This window comes from Leptonychotes weddellii, chromosome 5 (genome assembly GCF_054177405.1).
Source record: "Leptonychotes weddellii isolate Sample4059 chromosome 5, ASM5417740v2, whole genome shotgun sequence".
Classification (NCBI taxonomy): Eukaryota; Metazoa; Chordata; class Mammalia; order Carnivora; family Phocidae; genus Leptonychotes; species Leptonychotes weddellii.
Genome location: NC_138373.1, coordinates 145,368,242 through 145,385,504, shown reverse-complemented (window position 1 = coordinate 145,385,504; position 17,263 = coordinate 145,368,242). Strand labels below are relative to the sequence as shown.

At 49.8% G+C, this 17,263-nt stretch overlaps 1 protein-coding gene and 1 pseudogene across 1 annotated transcript in view; one reads left to right on the top strand and one right to left on the bottom strand.

Annotated features, from left to right (window-relative positions):
* Positions 1–2,254: 2,254 nt before the first annotated feature.
* On the bottom strand, positions 2,255–9,058 carry LOC102745318 (histone deacetylase complex subunit SAP18 pseudogene; annotated as a pseudogene).
* A 242-nt stretch (positions 9,059–9,300) lies between these two features.
* NUAK1 (NUAK family kinase 1) overlaps positions 9,301–17,263 on the top strand; it is a 71,590-nt gene continuing 63,627 nt past the window's right edge. Inside the window, exon 1 of the mRNA XM_081822339.1 lies at positions 9,301–9,831. Within this exon, the coding sequence (XP_081678465.1) occupies positions 9,568–9,831 (264 nt within the window). The 5' untranslated portion in view covers positions 9,301–9,567. The remainder of the gene's footprint in view (positions 9,832–17,263) is intronic.

The following is a 17,263-nucleotide window of genomic DNA, read 5'->3' as shown; positions in this document are numbered from 1 at the left end:
TGGGGATTTATGAGAGAATCATATAGATGAAAATCCCTGCTTTGTCCAGACAAACACAACAAAGAAACAGATTGTGTAATGTATTACATGCTGGTGAATGCAATGGTGAAGAAGAAAACAGGTAAAGGTGGGTAAGGAGCCCCAGTGTTGGGATGGAGGAGGAGCGGATGGGCTGCAATTTTAAACAGGATGGTCAGTAAAGACCCCACTTTGCTTTGACATCTAAGCAGAGAGTTGAATATGCTGGGTTGCTGAGCTGCATGGATCAGAGAGTAGAACTTCGATGCCTTTGAACTTTGTCCCATGGGACAAAATGAAAAATTGGAGTCCAAGGAAGATTTCTATGGATTCACCTTTCCCTTAATTTCATTCTCTCTTTCCTGTGCTCTGCATTTCCAGAGTAAGAAATAGGAAGGTAAACTAGGGAGGGTGTATAATTAGTAAAATCCATCCATCCATCCTTTCAGTATTTATATATTACAAGCCACATCTATACTTCTATTAGAATAAAGAATAAGATCTAGGTCTACACTGTTGGAAACAGTAGCCACTAGTCACATATGGCTATTGGGTGCTTGAAATGAGGCTCTTTAACTAGGGAACTAAACATTTAATTTTATACAATTAACCGAAATTTAAGTTAAAAAACTCTGGAGCTGTGTAAAATATTTTTCTGTGAAATACAACTTTATCTTTTCGCTAAGGTATATTTCAGTTGAAAATTTAGCTCTGAATTGAGGTTTCCTGTAAGTGTAAAATGTGACAATGGATTTCAAAGATTTTGTACAGAAGGAAGAATGTAAACTACCTTATCAATGGGTTTTTATATTGATTTCATTTTGAAATGATCATATTTGGGGCATATTCGGTTAAATAAAATACATTAATAAGATTAATTGCTCTCTCTCTCTCTCTTTTTTTAAACTTGCTTTTAATGTGGCTGCTAGAAAAGTTAAAATGCCATACGGGGCTCATATTATATTTCTGTTGGACAGTGCTGTTCTCGTGCTGACCATCCTGGAGTTCCCAGGCAACTGGGCAGAGCTGGACACATAGCTGAATAATTATAATGCCATGAGGTAAGTGCTGTAAGAGACCCAGGGACTGAGTGCCCTGGGGACAGAGAACTGAGCCTTTAGTTCTGTCTAGCACAGTGTCAGAGGGGAGGTGACGTCTTAAGCTAGGTCTCCAAGATGAGTAGCAGTTTGTTATCTGGAGGACAGGAAAGGGGCCATCCCAGGCATTGGGCACAGCATGTGCAAAGGTGGAGCAGCATGAAACAGAGGTGTCCCCAGAAAATATGGCGCTTGGTGGGAGGAGGTGGTGTGGGTAAGGATCAGGAGGGTACCGTTAGGTTCGACCACTAAGGGGAAGAGGGCAATGAGCATGAGTCAGCAAGAGAAGGGCACAATGGCTGGGCACTAGCCACTCTGCAGATGCTCTCTCCTACGTTATTAGCTCATTCGCTGACTCCACCCATATTTGTTGAGTGCCTACCTACTAGGTGCTAGGCATTGTTCTGGGTGTTGAATATATAGCAAGGAACAAGACAAACAAGAGTCCTAACCCTCATGAAGCTGACACGCAGGTGATAACATCCAGGACAAGGAGGAAAGAGAACAAACTGAGGTCAGAGACCTCTAGCGACTTGGGCACGTCACACAGCTGGTGAGCACTAAGATCAGGACTCTAATCCGGGTCTTTTTGATGCCAAGGCCAATGCTCTTGTTACCCTGTGATGCTTTCCCCAGCCAGCGGCAGGCTAAGAGTTTGGACTTTGACCTCAAGGCCACAGAGATCAGCAGAATCTCAGGAGAGGGAGACACAAGAGTCAGATAGATATGTGTTTTAGGAATGACCCACGGTGAGCACAAGGAGGAAGGCACTGAGGAAACTGAGGTGCTGTATGTAGTTCTTGTAGGCGAGAACTTTCCAGAGCCCCTTAGCCTTTTTCAGAGCCCTGTGCCCCCATCACTTCCCTCCCTCCCCAAGTCCATTTTTAATACAATGGCTGGGGGGAGACTTTTCAAATCTGAGTCTGAGGATGTCACTGTTTTTTTTTTTTTTTTTGATTGCACACATGTATTTAACAATACAATTTTACAAAGGATGCTAAGAGCACTTTTCTTCGTATTTTATAGAAGGACCAGAAACATGGACTTTCTATTAATATCCATACTGTAACACAGACAAATCTAATTCCTAGATAGACGCATTACAATTTGTTTAGACTTTGAAGGCTTAATGGAAATGATGAGAGGAAGAAAAAGAATTTATTTTACATAACTGAATGAAAAATAATTCAAGAAATAGTAAATAAAATTTAATATGGTCTCATGCACCCTGAAGGAGGTGGTGCCCGATTTGGAGGTGTGATTGCTATGTCCAGATAGTCTCCTATTTGGAACTTCTGCCACCTTCAGTCCCCTTCCTCCCAGGCACGGTGCTGCCAATCTCCTTTACTCGATAGCCAGGCCTTTTAGGATCTGTAAAAACAATTGCAAAATTGAAGTGTGTGCCCTTCTTTCTAGCTTCTCGGTAGACTTCTTCTACTAAACTAGTCAACTCTTTCAAAGTTGCATCCATCCAAGTGTAGATCTGCAGCTCGCTGGATGGTACGTGTCTGCGGGAAAACTCGTCCGTTCGGTGGTGGCGGCTGTTATTGGTGGTGAAAACACGCAGCAGCAGCGGGCACATTTTCTCCCGATCAATCGGTTTCTCTGGCTCCTTCTTAATTTCCTCCTGGGTAACGCGCTACCCCACCGCTGTCTTCCTCCTACAGCCTGCGAGACACTGGCTCTGAGGATGTCACTGTTTTAATCAGAACCGACCAATTGGGGCACCTGGGTGGCCCAGTTGGTTAAGCGACTGCCTTCGGCTCAGGTCATGATCCTGGAGTCCCGGGATCGAGTCCCGCATCGGGCTCCCCGCTCGGCGGGGGGTCTGCTTCTCCCTCTGACCCTCTTCCCTCTTGTGCTGTCTCTCATTCTCTCTCTCAAATAAATAAATAAAATCTTAAAAAAAAAAAAAAAAAGAATCGACCAATGGCTTCCTGCCTGCCTCAGTATAAAACCCAGAGTTCTTTCATCATTCCACAGAGCCGACAGGATCTGGTCTTCTGGTAACTCTCTGGCTTCAACGCCTACTACTCTCCCCTATTTCACTCCACTTGCTGTTTCATGAACATGCCAAGCATATTCCTGCCTCAGGGTCTTTGCACTTATGAGTCTCTATGCCGGGGAGGCTTTTCCCCCAGATGTGCATATTATCCCTCAGATACCCAGGCTGTACACACACTCGCTTCCTTAGGGCCTTTGCTCACATGTCACCTTGTCAGAAAGTCTTCTCCTTACCACTCTCAATGTGTTCTGCCTCTTTAACTTGATCTATTCCCACCAGCCCTTACCATTACCTGGCAGGTAATAGATTTATTTGTCCGTGGCTCACTGTTTATCTGTAAACCTGATGAAGGCGGGGACTTTGTTTTTGTTCACTTCTGTATCCCCAGTACCTAGAATTGTGATGGGCCCATGGTAAGCACTTAGCTAATATGGTTGAGTGCATTCACCCATCCAGGGAGCAATATGAGGAAATGAGCTCTTTACATCCCCCCCCCCCCCGCCTGGAAACCCCCCCCCCCCATTTAACCTCCACACTCTTCCATTGTAGCCAATTAAGAGTTATTCTCTCACATGACCCCAGTGTGTCCCTGCATGGGACATGTTTACTCTCGATTTTCTGGCAGTCACCCTTTCCAGGGGTGGGAAGGTGTGGTTTCCCGCTCTGGAGTCCTGCCGGTGCTTCTCCTGCGGATGGGGAATTGATCACATTTCGGTTTCTTTTCTCCATAAAAGAACCTTCCAATGCCTCCCCACTGTTTTATTCCCTCAGGGAGAAGCTATCTTATTTTTTCAGTATGATGTTTAGGACAGAGAAAACAAAGCACATGGAACTGCTGGAAGTCATCTGCTTGCCCATGCGGGAAAAGAAGGGAGAAGAAGACACGTGCAAGGAGTGTGAAACTGCCATCTCCAAAAGGAATCAGGAATTGTCAGCCCCAAGGGTCATCAGACGGCATCTCGCCTGGTGATGTCATTCCACAGAGAGGTGAAGGCACCTACCCTGGGTGGCATCCCCTGGGGACAGCAGAGGCTAGAAACCCTGTCTTGTCTTGTTGGTTGTCCCCATACTATGGTGGATGCCCAGACTGATGCCCTTCCTTCCCAGCGGGGTCCTCTGCCCTCTCAGTCACCAAATAGATGAGACATATTGCAAATGAAGGCTCAGTTTGGATTATTTTGGTTGAGCTCTTGTAAGAGCAACTGATTCTGTTCATGATTCTGTGCCTGGCTTTCCCTGGTACCCTTGCATGCACAAAATAGAATGTAATGTAGAATAGGGAAGGTGGCAAATCATAATAACAGCTGACATTTATGGGGTGTCACCACTACCTCGTGCTGACCTTAGTGCTTTTTATTGCATAAACTCAATCAATCCTTAACAAAAGCCCTTTGAGTGGGGCATTATTAATGTCCCCATCTGCAAGGTGAGACAACAGAGAAACAAAGACCGAGTCACCCAAGATTGCACACCTTGAATGTGGTAGAGTCAGGATTTGAACTGAGCTGGTTTTGATTCTGGAAACTAGGCTCTTAACCACCCTTCTAACTGTTTCTCTAGCTGCTCAGCTGGGGAAGAAACACAGCTTTCTGTTTTGATCTCTGATACATGTAATCCAGGAAAAACTAAAAGAAAAATTCTGGCCCGAAGTAATTTGCTTTCTCCCTAAGTCAGCAAGTAGACAGAAAACATACACATGGCATTTTTGGTTCTAACTCTTCAGATGGTTGTGATCATCTTCCATTTTGCTTTTCCTACGTAAATACAGACTTAGTGTAAGCTGTATGTATTAGGGCAGTATTAGCTGTTGTAACAAATAAACCCTCTAATTTCAGGGACTTCATAGAAGGTTATTTCTCACTCATGGGCCAGTCCAATGTCCTGCCCCGAGGGTGGCTTTATTCCTCAATGAGATTCAGGGACACGAGCTTCTTTTATCTAGTGACTCCACCATCCTCTGGTGCCTTGGAGTCCTCGGTTTCCCGCTAGGCAATTTTTAAACACCCTGGCCTAGGAAGAAGTGAACATCATTTGGCTCATATTTCATTGGAGAGAACTAGTCACGTGGCCAGGCTTGGAGGCAAGGGAGGCTGGGAGATACATCCCCAGCTGAGCAACTGTCTGTCAGCTCCCCTGTGGAAAGACAAACATGACTATTTGGTGGTTAGCTAGCAGTCTTCTGCCACAGTGAAGAATATGTACCTTCTCAGGTGGTTCTTCAGTGTAAGATGTCTAGCAAACAATATACTTATGTTAGAAATGACACAAGCTGGGGCGTCTCGGTGACTCAGTCAGTTAAGCGTCTCTTAGTTTCGTTCTGCTCAGGTCATGATCTCAGGGTCGTGGAACTGAGCCCCGAATTGGGCTCTGTGCTGGGTGTGGAGCCTGCTTAAGATTCTCTCTACCTCTCCCTCTGCCCCTCCCCCACCACTCACACGCATGCGTGCACGCTCTCTCTCTCTTAAAAAAAAGTCACGATCTTAGGTAGCTTTCCAAAACCTCATCTAGAAAAATGGAAAATGATTGTCAACCAAAGCACAGGCATTCATTGATATGAACTGGAATGTCGGGCAGCTTAAAATAGGGGTTGGAGCAAAACCTGAGTCAGAGACTTGGGTTCCAATTCTGACTCGGCCAGTTACTTCCCGGTCATAGGCACCTTAACCTCTTTGAGCTCCCTGTTCTTAACAGCCAAACGGGGCTCATAACATCCACCTTACGGTTTTATGATGGTGATTAGAGGCAATACATATAAAGGTCCTGGCAGACAGTAGATGGTGGATAAAGGACACTGGTATTACTATGTTTTCTGAACAAATATTTCTCAAGAAAGCAAGCATACTTTCTTTTAAATTGCTTTGAAAATAGAAAAGTGTAACAAAGAACAAGTAATGAGCCTTATGTAAATATGAGCTGTAGGGCAGTGTGGATGTCATGTTTCTAACTTCAGATGTTAGTACCTCTGTCCCGTAATGAGAATGAAGCCAGAAATCAGAGTCTAATCAAGTAAGTAATATGATTAAATGGCTTATAATTGCCTCAATGCCAGCAGGAGTCATGCAAGATAAAGAATAAGTATAATAAAAACAAGTATGATATTAATAGCCATGATTTATTGAGTGCATATATTATATCCCTTAATCCTCACAAGAGCCCTCACGCCTATTACTGTTAGCACCCCTAATACCACCTGCCATTTTGAAGATGAGAGAAGCGGGGCATAGAGAGGGAAAAGAATTGTCCAAGGTGGTCAATTACTAGTGGCAGAATAGGGATTTGAACTCAGGCAGTCTGACACCAGATCTCAAGCTCTTAATCAAGCAGCCTGGGATCTTGTCGGAGGAAATGCTTTATCTATGTGAAAACACTTGAGCATAATGCATGATAATATTGTGCTTAAGTGTGGCTCCAATTATAAATGCTATAGGAATTCAGTCTGGAGAGGAACTTCCAGTGCTTGAGTAGGACTGTGTGCCAGGCATTGTACTGGGTGTTTCCATCCTTCCCATTTAAGGAGATGTGGCATGGCAAGTGTAGAAGAGGAAGAGCATGAGGTTTGAAACTGCACAGGTAGGGTTTAAACCCTGGCCTTGCTATTTATGACTTCTGCGATTTCAGGCAAATTACTTAATTTTTCTGAGATGGTGTCCTTAATTGAAAATAGGGACTATCACAGCCACCTTACAGCAGAGGGTTTATTGTTATCATATAGTATCAGATACTATCATAAAATAGTATCAGAATAATATCAGAATAGTATCAGAATGCTATTCATTCAACAAATACCGATTAAGTCCCAAGCATTTAGGAGCAACACTGTTAGCCAGAATAAGCAACATTACGCTGTTGTAACAAACAACCCCCAGATCTCACTGGTTTAACACAACACAAGTCTAAAATCTGCTCACACTACTTTTCTAATGCATGCTAGCTGGGCTTGCTCAGTCATCTTTACAGAGCCCTGCGCTGGCTGGGGGAGGCTCTGTTGCTGCACTTCCATGGTTGACAACATAAGATTGCCAAGATTGAACTTTTGGGATTGCCCACTGGCCCTTAGAAGTTTCTCCCTGAAAGCAATGCATATCCCTTCTGCTCTCATTCCATTGGCCTAAGTGAGTCATATAGGGTAGTGGATTCCTACCACATCCCTCGGGAGGGAAAGAACAAGGAAATATTTGGTGAATTGTTTCAATTCCCACCACAGACACAGTCTTTTCACCTGTAAAACAGATCTGCTATTCCCTATTTTAAGGAGAAGTAACAGGCGCTGAGAGGTTAAGTCATTTGACCAAGGTCACACAGCCTATCCACCGGGGAGCCAGAATCAACCCACACTTTGCTCACCCCGACTCTTCAATTTATATGCACAATGTCTACGGACTTTATAAACAAAACAAAACAAAACAAAAAAGAATTCACTTTCAGGATGGGGGCAGGGAGGCCCTACAATTGTGGACAGCATAGGAACTGAATAGACATGGCCTTTGTCTTCTCCAAGAGCACACTGGTTATGCAATAACCAGTGTGCTCTTGGAGAAGGCAGGAAGGGGCAGAGAGAGGTTTATGTCAGCATCCGGAGGAGAGAAGTTAGGACAGATAAGGACAAGAGTGTGGCAGAGGCACAGAAATGGGGGATATGATGATGGCAGCATTTCAGGCCATTTCTCTAGCAGCAGGGAGGGGGCTGACGGGCAGGACAGGCTGTTGCAGGAGTCCAGGATAAGGTGGTAAGGGGGAGACAAGAGTGAAGACAGCAGGAATGCAGAAGGGATGGACTGAGAGCTGCAGAGGAAGGTCGAGAGGGGCGCCCTGGTGAAAAAGTAAAGACCAACCAGGCACCAGACATTCTTCATACCTCACTCTTCCTATCCCAGTCTACTGCACCATTACAAAAAAAAAATTCCCTAAGGCCTCTTTTTCTCTTGCCTTGAAGCTCCCGAGGAGAAGGAGTTTGTGTGGTGGTGGTGGGGGGGGGGGGGGCGCTGCTTCACCGCTGTCGGACGCCCTTCCCGCCTGACCCTCAACTTGTGGGGTACGGGCGCCCTTACCAACTCCGAGATCCGGGCCTTTCAGTTCGAGGAAAACTCCCAAGGCCCAAGGGGGCCAAGAGGCCTGCAAGTCGCCTCTTGCTCAGAAGGCTCCGGGCCCTGCTCCCTCTGAGGTCCCCGGTTCGCCCACCTCCGAAGGCAGCCGTCGCCGGACAGGGTGGGCGCCCCACGTCTTCCGCGCCCCCAACTGTTCTCCCTTCCCTGGCGGCCAGAGTCCTGGCTGGTGTCGGAGGGCCGGCAGTCCGGCGGCGGACCCCAGGTTCAGCCTCTGGGCCTCTCTTCCTCCCCGCCTGCGCCTTTCCTCGGCGAGGGCGCGGGGCCGGGGTCGAGGCGCCCCTCTTGGGGTCCTCCGCGGAGCGCAGCCGCCCCAGCCGGAGAAGGGGGCCTCGGAGGCGGGGTGCCAGCCCCGGCTGGGCGGGAGGGGTGCGCACTGCGGCGGAGGGGCCGTGACTCACCGCCTGTAACCCAACACCCGCCCTGCTCCCCTCCCCCAGCCTCTCCTCCGTCTCCGGCCTGGCGGCCGCGGCGATACCCAAAACAAAATGAAGGGGTGCCCAGGCCCGTGGCGCCCCCGGCCGGATCGCGAGCGGGTCCCGGCGGCTTCTGGCTCGGAGCGCTCCTGCTTCTCCCGCCCCGGGGCTCGGCGAGCCGCCGCCGCCGCCGCCGCCGCCCGGGCGCCAGCAGGCGGGGAGGCCGAGCGGCCGGAGCAGGAGACGGCGGCGACGGCGGGCCCGCGGTAGCTGCGGTGGGCGAGCCCGGGGAGGGGGCGCCCCGGCTTGGAAGCCTCCGGTCCGGGTCGCGGCCGAGCGAGGACAAAGCCCCCCCCACCCCCGGCCGCCGCTGCGGCCTACCCCGCGCGGCACAAAGGGCGAGTCGCGACACGCTCCCATCCCCCTCCCAGCTCGGGTGGCCCCGGGCCCCGGGTGGCGGCGGGGAGGTGGGGAAGCCCCGGCCACGCCGCCCCTCGCTCCCCTCCCCCGGGGGCCGGCCGAGCTCGGCGCCCCCGCCCCCGCCCCCGCCCCGTCTGTGCGTCCTCCCGGGGAGGGGTCGGGGGGCGCGGCGCCCCACATAACACTCCCCCGCCTGCGCTCGGAGCCACCCCTCTCCCCTCCCTCCTGCAAACACCGCCGCCTCCCCTGCCACCGCCGCCACCTCGCCCGACGCTCCGCAGCTCGCCGCGGCCGGGGGGCGGTGCGCGGACCGTGCGCGCCGGGGGCGCCAGATGTGCAGTCCGCGCCGCCGCCAGTGACCGAGCCGCAGCCCGAGCGGGATCGGGCCGCCTCCCCAATGCTGCGGGGGCGACCTTGAGCGCGCCCCGGCTTCCTCGGCGGGGACCCCGACACCGCGAACGCTGTGCCCAGTCCTGCCCTCTCCAGCCCGGCTCGCCCTGCGTTCCGACATGGAGGGGGCCGCTGCTCCCGCGGCCGGGGACGGCCCCGACTTGCGGCCGGGGGCTCCGGGCTCTCCCCCGGAGGTGGTGGCGGGGGCCACCGCAGCCCCCGCGGCGGCGGCGGCGGCGGCCCCGGAGCCCAGGAAGCCGCACGGGGTGAAGCGGCATCACCACAAGCACAACTTGAAGCACCGCTACGAGCTGCAGGAGACCCTGGGCAAAGGCACCTATGGCAAAGTCAAGAGGGCCACCGAGAGGTTTTCGGGTCGAGTGGTGAGTGGGGGAACCCCTCCCCCCCCCGGGGCGAGGGCCAGACGGGGCTGCGGACCGAGGGCGCGCCGGCCGGGGGGCTGGGGCTCTGAGACTCTCTTGTCCGAGAGGGGCTTCCCGGGAACCCCCAGACAGACTCCTCACTCTCTCCCCAGCTCCCCGTGACTCAGGCGTGTCTCTCTCTCGAAACACTTGTTACATCCTGTCTGCGCATATTTTGGGGGTTTTTCTCCCAGCAGCAAAGTAGTGTTTATGATTTGCAAACACTTTGCAAACGTTGGGACCGTGGAGGTCTCCCTCGCGGGCACGCATTCAGACCAAGCCCTGGAATGCTTTATTGCTCTAACTCCGAACAGACCCACATCCTCAGCAGGGAGCTGGTCCCCGGAGTCCCGTGTCCTGTACGTGAAGGCGACCCCCACCCTCCCACTCCTCTCCCCATCACCCCCGTGCTGCTGTAGTTGCAAGGGAGGGTGGATTCCTGCCTGTTTTTTAAGAGAGAAGGTTAGGGCGCAAAAATAAAGACTACTTCATGCCTGAGGGTTGTGACAGTTCACCTCCGCTTCGGGGAGGACTGAAATGCCCAGGGCATGGGTAGCCACGCAGATGCTGAATTGCAGCCGACCCCACTGCCTTTCAGGTCCTGGTCGCAGGGCTGCTGAATTGCTTTAGGGGACTGGGCCAGCTGCCCCACTCTTTGTGACAGCTGAAACCCTGCCAGGGTCCCAGCCCCATTTGGAAGCGGTTGGAGTACCTTGGGGTCTCTGCGTGTCCCCAACTTGGCTTGTTGTCCTTTTCCTTTCTGGGGAACAGGCCCTTGAAATCCACACTGCTTGTGGCCAGAGGGTTGGGTTCAAAGTGACTGACTGTTGCAGAAAGATTTTGTGTGGTGTGTGGCAGAAAATTAACATGGTTCTTTGATTTGAAGCATATCAGATGTATTTTAATCAATTTAGGGCCAAAGTCAGGAACTAATTATGGTATGCCTCGTGTGCACTTTTGGGGTATTTCGGGGCCCAGGGTTGCTTATAAACTTAACGAATGACCACAGGGTAAAAGCAAAATGAACTGTTGAATGAAGTGGTAGGTAGGTTGATGTTGGTAATTTTCTTTTCAATCTGTACAGGGACCGTTCTATGGAGAAAATGGGGCCCCAATCAGAAGGTTTAGCCCCGAATTCTCAAATATTTGGACACCTGGATAACTCCCTCATCCTAAGCTTCACTGTTTGGGTTGATCCAACTGTATTCGAGAGCTTAAAAAAGAAGTCGTTCATAGATTAATTGGAAATTTGAGACATTGTACATTGTATTTTTAAAGCGGTCTCCGATAAACAAATCTGATAGCCAGCAAGTAGTTAAGAATTCACTCTGGGCAGGTGCCATTTTTTTGTAGGTTGAGCATTTTAAAGAGGAGATGGTTGTAGAGATGTCCTTTGAGGAACAGACTTTCAGGTCTGCGGAAGAAGAGGCTGAGAAACGTGCACTTCATTCATGCTTTTCTTCTGAGGTGATATTCCCCAGGCTGGATGTTGAAAAAGCAAGAACTAAGCCTAGCTCCTTGCTCGTGTTGTCTTAATAGCTGTTGAAGAATCGCGCTGGGAAGTTGGAAAGCGTAATAATGAAAAACAGACGCGGTCGGAGCTGCAGGTTGAGGATGTGAGCTTGAGAGGGGTTGAGTGGCAAGGGTGTATCTGGGATCTGCCAGGGGACACAGAAGCCTGAATGCTGGGCAACTGCCGCCAACTGTTTGAAAGAATGAAATCTTGTCTATGGCAGACACCTTTCCGAGTTTCACTGGGGCTTCCTGTCAGGCGTTCGTCTCGCTGGTCTGATCCACAGACGAGGTTAGAGTGAAAGGGATTGCATCAGTAGACGGGAGCCTGCCTTTCTCTTTTGGTGGGTGTCTTTCCCTTTATTTGCAGAAACTCTGAACATTCCGTCGGGATTTAGTCGAACGACCACGAGGGGGCGCCCTGAGAACGGGAGAGGCTCATTTCTCCGCCAGCAGACTCCAGTCCTGCTCTGTTATTGTCCAGCCCTGGTCGTTGCCCATTGTGCTATTAATTTCAGCCAAATCTCTTGTTTTACTAAAAAATTATGTAAAGATTTTAAATCTGGTAGCAGATCCAGGCTCAGAAGCTGGCAATCCTCAAACTGCTTTCTATTCCATAGATAAGCTGAGAACCTTAGCAGAATCATCTGGTGAAAGGCTTGCATTAACCAGATGGGAAAACTGAGGTTTGGTGATGGGAAGCCCTCCTTGGCCTGGAGTCCTCCCCCTGCTGAGCACAGTGCTCACAGATGGTGTAAGAACTTAAGTGAGAAACAGGAATTGTCAGGTGGAAAATTCCCTGTGCCTGGCTGAACAGAAAATAAAACAAACACCCAAAAAAATTGGTCAGCAAGTTGTTCTCGCCTGTACAGCACTTGGTGACTCAGAATCTGTCAAGAGCAGCAAGACATTATCATCTGAAGTATGAACTTGGGAGTTTTCTTCTGGTTCTAAGGATGCAGTGAATAGCTATCACTTGCTTTCGGGGTGCGGTGGAGGAGAATCGAGAGAGCGCTCTCTCAGGTCTGACTTTTCGGGCTTTGGGTAGAATTCCGAAGTGACGTTTTCATGTCATTTGTCTTTTTCATTGCTATGTCTTTTATGGCACCTCTCAAGAGGAGGAGGGGTTTTAAGCCGCTTTGCCAGCGCTGGTGGCTGGCGTCCCGGGCATGAGATGCTGTGGGATCAGCACTCCCGTTGAAAGCAGCTCAGAGGCAGAGAAGTGTTTAAAAATGAAAATGTTGTGGCTTTTAATTGTACATCTGGAAGGGCCTTCTGAATCAAACAGAGCACCACGCAGCATCATCTTCTGTGTTCTGTGAAAGCCACTTCCGAAGAGAGTTGCAGGATCAGGAGCTTGGAGTGGCCCTCGGCCTGGCCTAGTCCAGGCACACTCCTCTCTGAATTCCCAAGTGTGGTTTGTGGCCACTGCCGGAGGGTGTCCATGACACAAGGACTCCAAGTGGCTTGTTCCAGAGATTAACACACCCCACAAGGAAGCACTCTTGCAGAAGGGCTAAGAGCCCTGGCGGACATTCAAATCCCAACTTTTCACTAGCTTTGTGAACTGGTGCGCGCTCTGTAACTTTTTGAAACCTCAGCTTCCTCATCTGTAAAATGGGCTACAGATAGTACCAGTTTCGTGGACTTGTGTAATAATTAAATAAAATAATCGATGGAAAGCCTCAAGAGGCGAAATTAGCTGGTTTAGTTCCTTCTTTTAGCAGAATTTTTTTTCTCACCTCACGTAGACTTTCCCTTAGATTTTTAAGACCATCAGAGAGACATGGTGCATTGGAAAATCAGCATGCTATCACTCAGAGAATGGTAGGGGAAAGAACCCACTTTTTAGGTGAATTAAGGAATGCGAGGTTCGCAGAAAAGTGCACCCATAAGAAGCCAAGACCATCAGCCAGATTCTGACAGGATCTGCGTGCATTTCTAAAGCCTTGAATTTGGGCTTTGTTTCTTGCACAACTTTTGTTTTGATACAGTTTTGGGCAGGGCCGTTGCTGAGTGGAGCCCCTGTGGCATCACACGGCATGCATTTTCTTTGAGCCAAACTGCCCGGACCTTCAGGCTGTGCAAACTATTGCCAAAAAACCCAAACCCCAAAACAAACAACATCTTGAGGAGCGGTGTCATGTGATCACCTCCCCGCCAAGGGCCAAGTTCAACTTTCCCTCTGCACCAGGTTATCTCTTGTGAGCAGTATGCTGTGTGGTATGAGCAGGAGGTGAGGTCTCTGGGCGGGTCTGGCATGGGAGGTGCAGGACTAGTGGGCAGAGTGTGCCCCCAGTTTACCATTGGTGTGCCTGGGGGTACCAGAGCTCTAGCTTGGGTGATGGAGCGTCCTCACTCCGCAAAGGAACTGATTTGACCAAAAATGGGTGTTTTAAGCACTGGCCCAAAGTTACTCCTTGCGTGGTGCTGGAAAACTGCAAATGAGGGGTGCTATCATATCGTAAGCTGGCCTGCTGAGCCAGATGGCTGTCGTCTGCAGGGCCATGTTGCACTGAAGACCCAAACCCAGTTTCAGGGAGTAAGACGCGTTGGCCAACACACGGTACAAACTTCTCATCCCGGAGATGGGAAAAATAAAGCATAGACGCATTAAGGGACTTCTCTGGGGTTGCCTGAAATGCCCCATATTTCAGTCTTCTGAAACGCAAATCAAGGATCATCTTCAACATCATCTGCCCTCCCTAATCCTCCAGAATGACCCAGTGACTGAGCTGGGTCTAAGCAACCTGATTCTCGGTTTGGTATTTTTTGCATCACTCATTTAATAAATCTTTACTAAAGCAAGACGTGATGCTCACGCTTAAGGAGCTCGTAGTCTAGTAGCCAAGATAAAATGTACTTACAGATATTGAACTAGTTCTGTGTGGCTGCAGGATTTATTACCATCTCCTGTATGCTGCTCTCCACGTTAAAATGCTGGGACACAGGAGTGACCGAGGCCCACGGAACTATCCATCTGGTGGAAGGCGCAGTAAGCAGTTACCTGGTCTGAGTGCCTGGTACAGGACTGGATGATATCAGGTGATTGTCCAGTTGGAATGTAGCTTACTGAAGCTTAGTTTGTTTGATTGCGTTTGATTCTGGACAGGGACACCCCCTCCCCGTATGGCCACAGCTACTATGATGACTACCAGCTGACACTTTTGAAAGCTTGGTGTGTGTCCCGCTGCGCTAACTGCTTTCCAGACATCTCTCATTTAACACTCACAACAACCCCGAGAGGTGTGCACTTGAGTTAGAACCATTGAACAGATGGGCAAAATAATGCATAGGGAAGTTAAGTAACTTGCCCAGGTCATACAGCTGGAGGGTCACGTGGTCTGTTTCGAAACCCACTGCTGCTAGAGAAATGGAGAACCTTCCTTATGTTGCACAACCGGTGACCTCTGGATTTGGGCATGATACTTTGCTCGTGGTGTCGGAAGACCAGCCATGGGGTGATTCTTCTCCTGGGGGGCGGTTTTCTCTGCACTGTTCAGGAAAGGAATAGAGAGAAAGGGCTGTGGCATTCTGGAAGATTAGGGAGGGCTGATGATGTTGAAGATGATCCTTGATTTGGGTTTTGGAAGACTGAAATATGGGGCATTTCAGGCAAAGGGGATTCTAGGGTGAGCAGGCCAGATCACTTAGAATGCAGGGTTTATGCTGGGATGCAGTGGGAAGCAAGATTGGCAAGATAGGATGGGGTAGTAATAATAATATTTAATAATAGTAATAGCAGCTAATACTTTCTGAGTGCTTATAACATGGGCCAGGTACACCGCCAGGTACATATTAACTGATTTAATTGTCATAATGTGCCTGTTATTATCCCATTTCCTGGATGAAGAAACTGAGCTGCAGACCGTGAAGGTCACACGCAGCAGCAGGGCCAGGGTCTGGACGCCAGTAGTGTGAATGAGGAGACCTTGACCGTATCTCTTCCTCTAGATGGGCTGGGCTGGGTTCTGGTTTCAGCGGGGCTCTGAGCCCAGCAGTCTGGTGGGCTGCCTTGGAGCAGGGAGGCTAGCCTGGAGGTTTTCGCAAGAGTTGAGGTATGAGAAGATAAGGATCGGAACCGCATTAATGTGTCTGCTTCTGGAGAGCTGTCTGCTTGTTGGGCCATGAGTCTGTTTTAATGAATCAAGTCAGGGAGCTCTCCACCTGGACACACACTGAGTTCTTTGTTCCTCGAGTAGCCTCAGATTCTGGAAGCCCTAGCAGGCCTGGAGGGGTCAGCTGGTTCACTTCCCTGCCTGCAGATAGAAATGCACCCACAGCACGCAGGACATCTCACTATCTCCTGGGAAGCAGCAGTAGAGGAGGGTTGGGGCCGGGTGCCTTGTCTGCCGGTAAACCCGGCCTTACTGTCTTAAACCTCCTGTCGTGCCTAGCACATAGTAGGTCCTCAACAAAGGCTTGTGGGATGGACACTGATGTGAATACACTGGGCAAAAGGGACTATCTTAGGACATGGAAAGGCCGTAGGTCGTCTTCTGTGACCTCAAGGAGCTCTCTGATTTGCTGCGGTTGAAAAACAATTGCTGGGAATGAATGCGGCTTAACACGGGCAAACACTGCAGAGCCGGGCGGACCGTTCTGTGCACGGATTCCCTGTCTGCTGCATGCGCGCCTGCACTCGTGAGGGGGAGAGACGGCCGTCCCGGGCCTGTCGGCTTCCTGTCCTCAGTGGCTCCGGAGTCAGACGGCCTAAGTCTCGTTTGTGTTTCCCACATGAAAGTCCTGGAGCATCTGTAAGTTATGATTTGTGAAGTATCTGTTTTAGAGCAGAATGCATTTATCATTGTGCTGGCCCAGACGACACTGTACAGGGCGGGAATGAGAAGATCCCAGGCCCCGGAATAGGAGGGGCTCGGCCAGATGACCCACCCGTGAGGGGAGTCTGGCCATATTGATAAAATTCTCTGGAAACGGCCCAGGAGCAGCCAGATGTTGACTTCACGGTGGGGCTGTTTGGTGAACTTGTAACTGCCTTTTAAGATGGGGATGGGCAATTCCCCTCCCAGACCTGCCCAGGAGAAATGCAGACACACGTCCACACGGAAATGTGAACACAGTTGTTCCTAGTGGTGTTATTCGTAAGAGCCCTCAGGAGGAGCAACCTAAATGTCCATCAGCTGATGAACGGATAAATAAAATGTGGTACGTTCAGCTTATTTATGGACTATTGTATATGATCCTTTCCATAATTTTATTTATGGAATATTTAGGGATTATTGTTCCGCAGTAAAAAGGAACGAAGTACTACGAACGCACGACAACACGGATGAATCTTGAAAACATGATGCGAAGGGAATGAAGCCAGTCACAACAGATCATATGTTGTATGATCCCATTTCTGTGAAATGTCCAAATTCGGCAAAGCCAGAGAGACAGACTGTAGACGAGTGGTTGCCTAGGGCTTGAGTGGGTTGGAAGGAAATGGGGAGTAGCTGCTAATGGGGGTGGGGTTTCTTTTTGGAGGGATGGAAATGTTCTAAAATTGATTGTGGTGATGGTTGCACAACTCTGTGAATATACTGGAAGTCCCTGAATTGTACATTTTTAAATGGGTGAATTTTGTGATGCGTAAATTAGATCTCAATAAAGTTATTATTTAAAAAAAACACAACAAAACAAGGCGGGGCTCAGGGTAGTGGGTGGGGAGTGGGGATGGGAGTGGAAGCCCCATATATGTCAGGTCCTCAAGATTCCAATCTGTGGGTCCCCAGAACGCTCACGCTCATTTTGTGTTGGAAGTGGAAAGCAGTGTCCTGTGTGCCATGGTCAACCAGATGCCCACATCCACATTCCATCCCACAGCTTGACAATGGTGTGACCTTGGCCTCATTCTTAATCTCCTTGAAGCCTCTGTTCT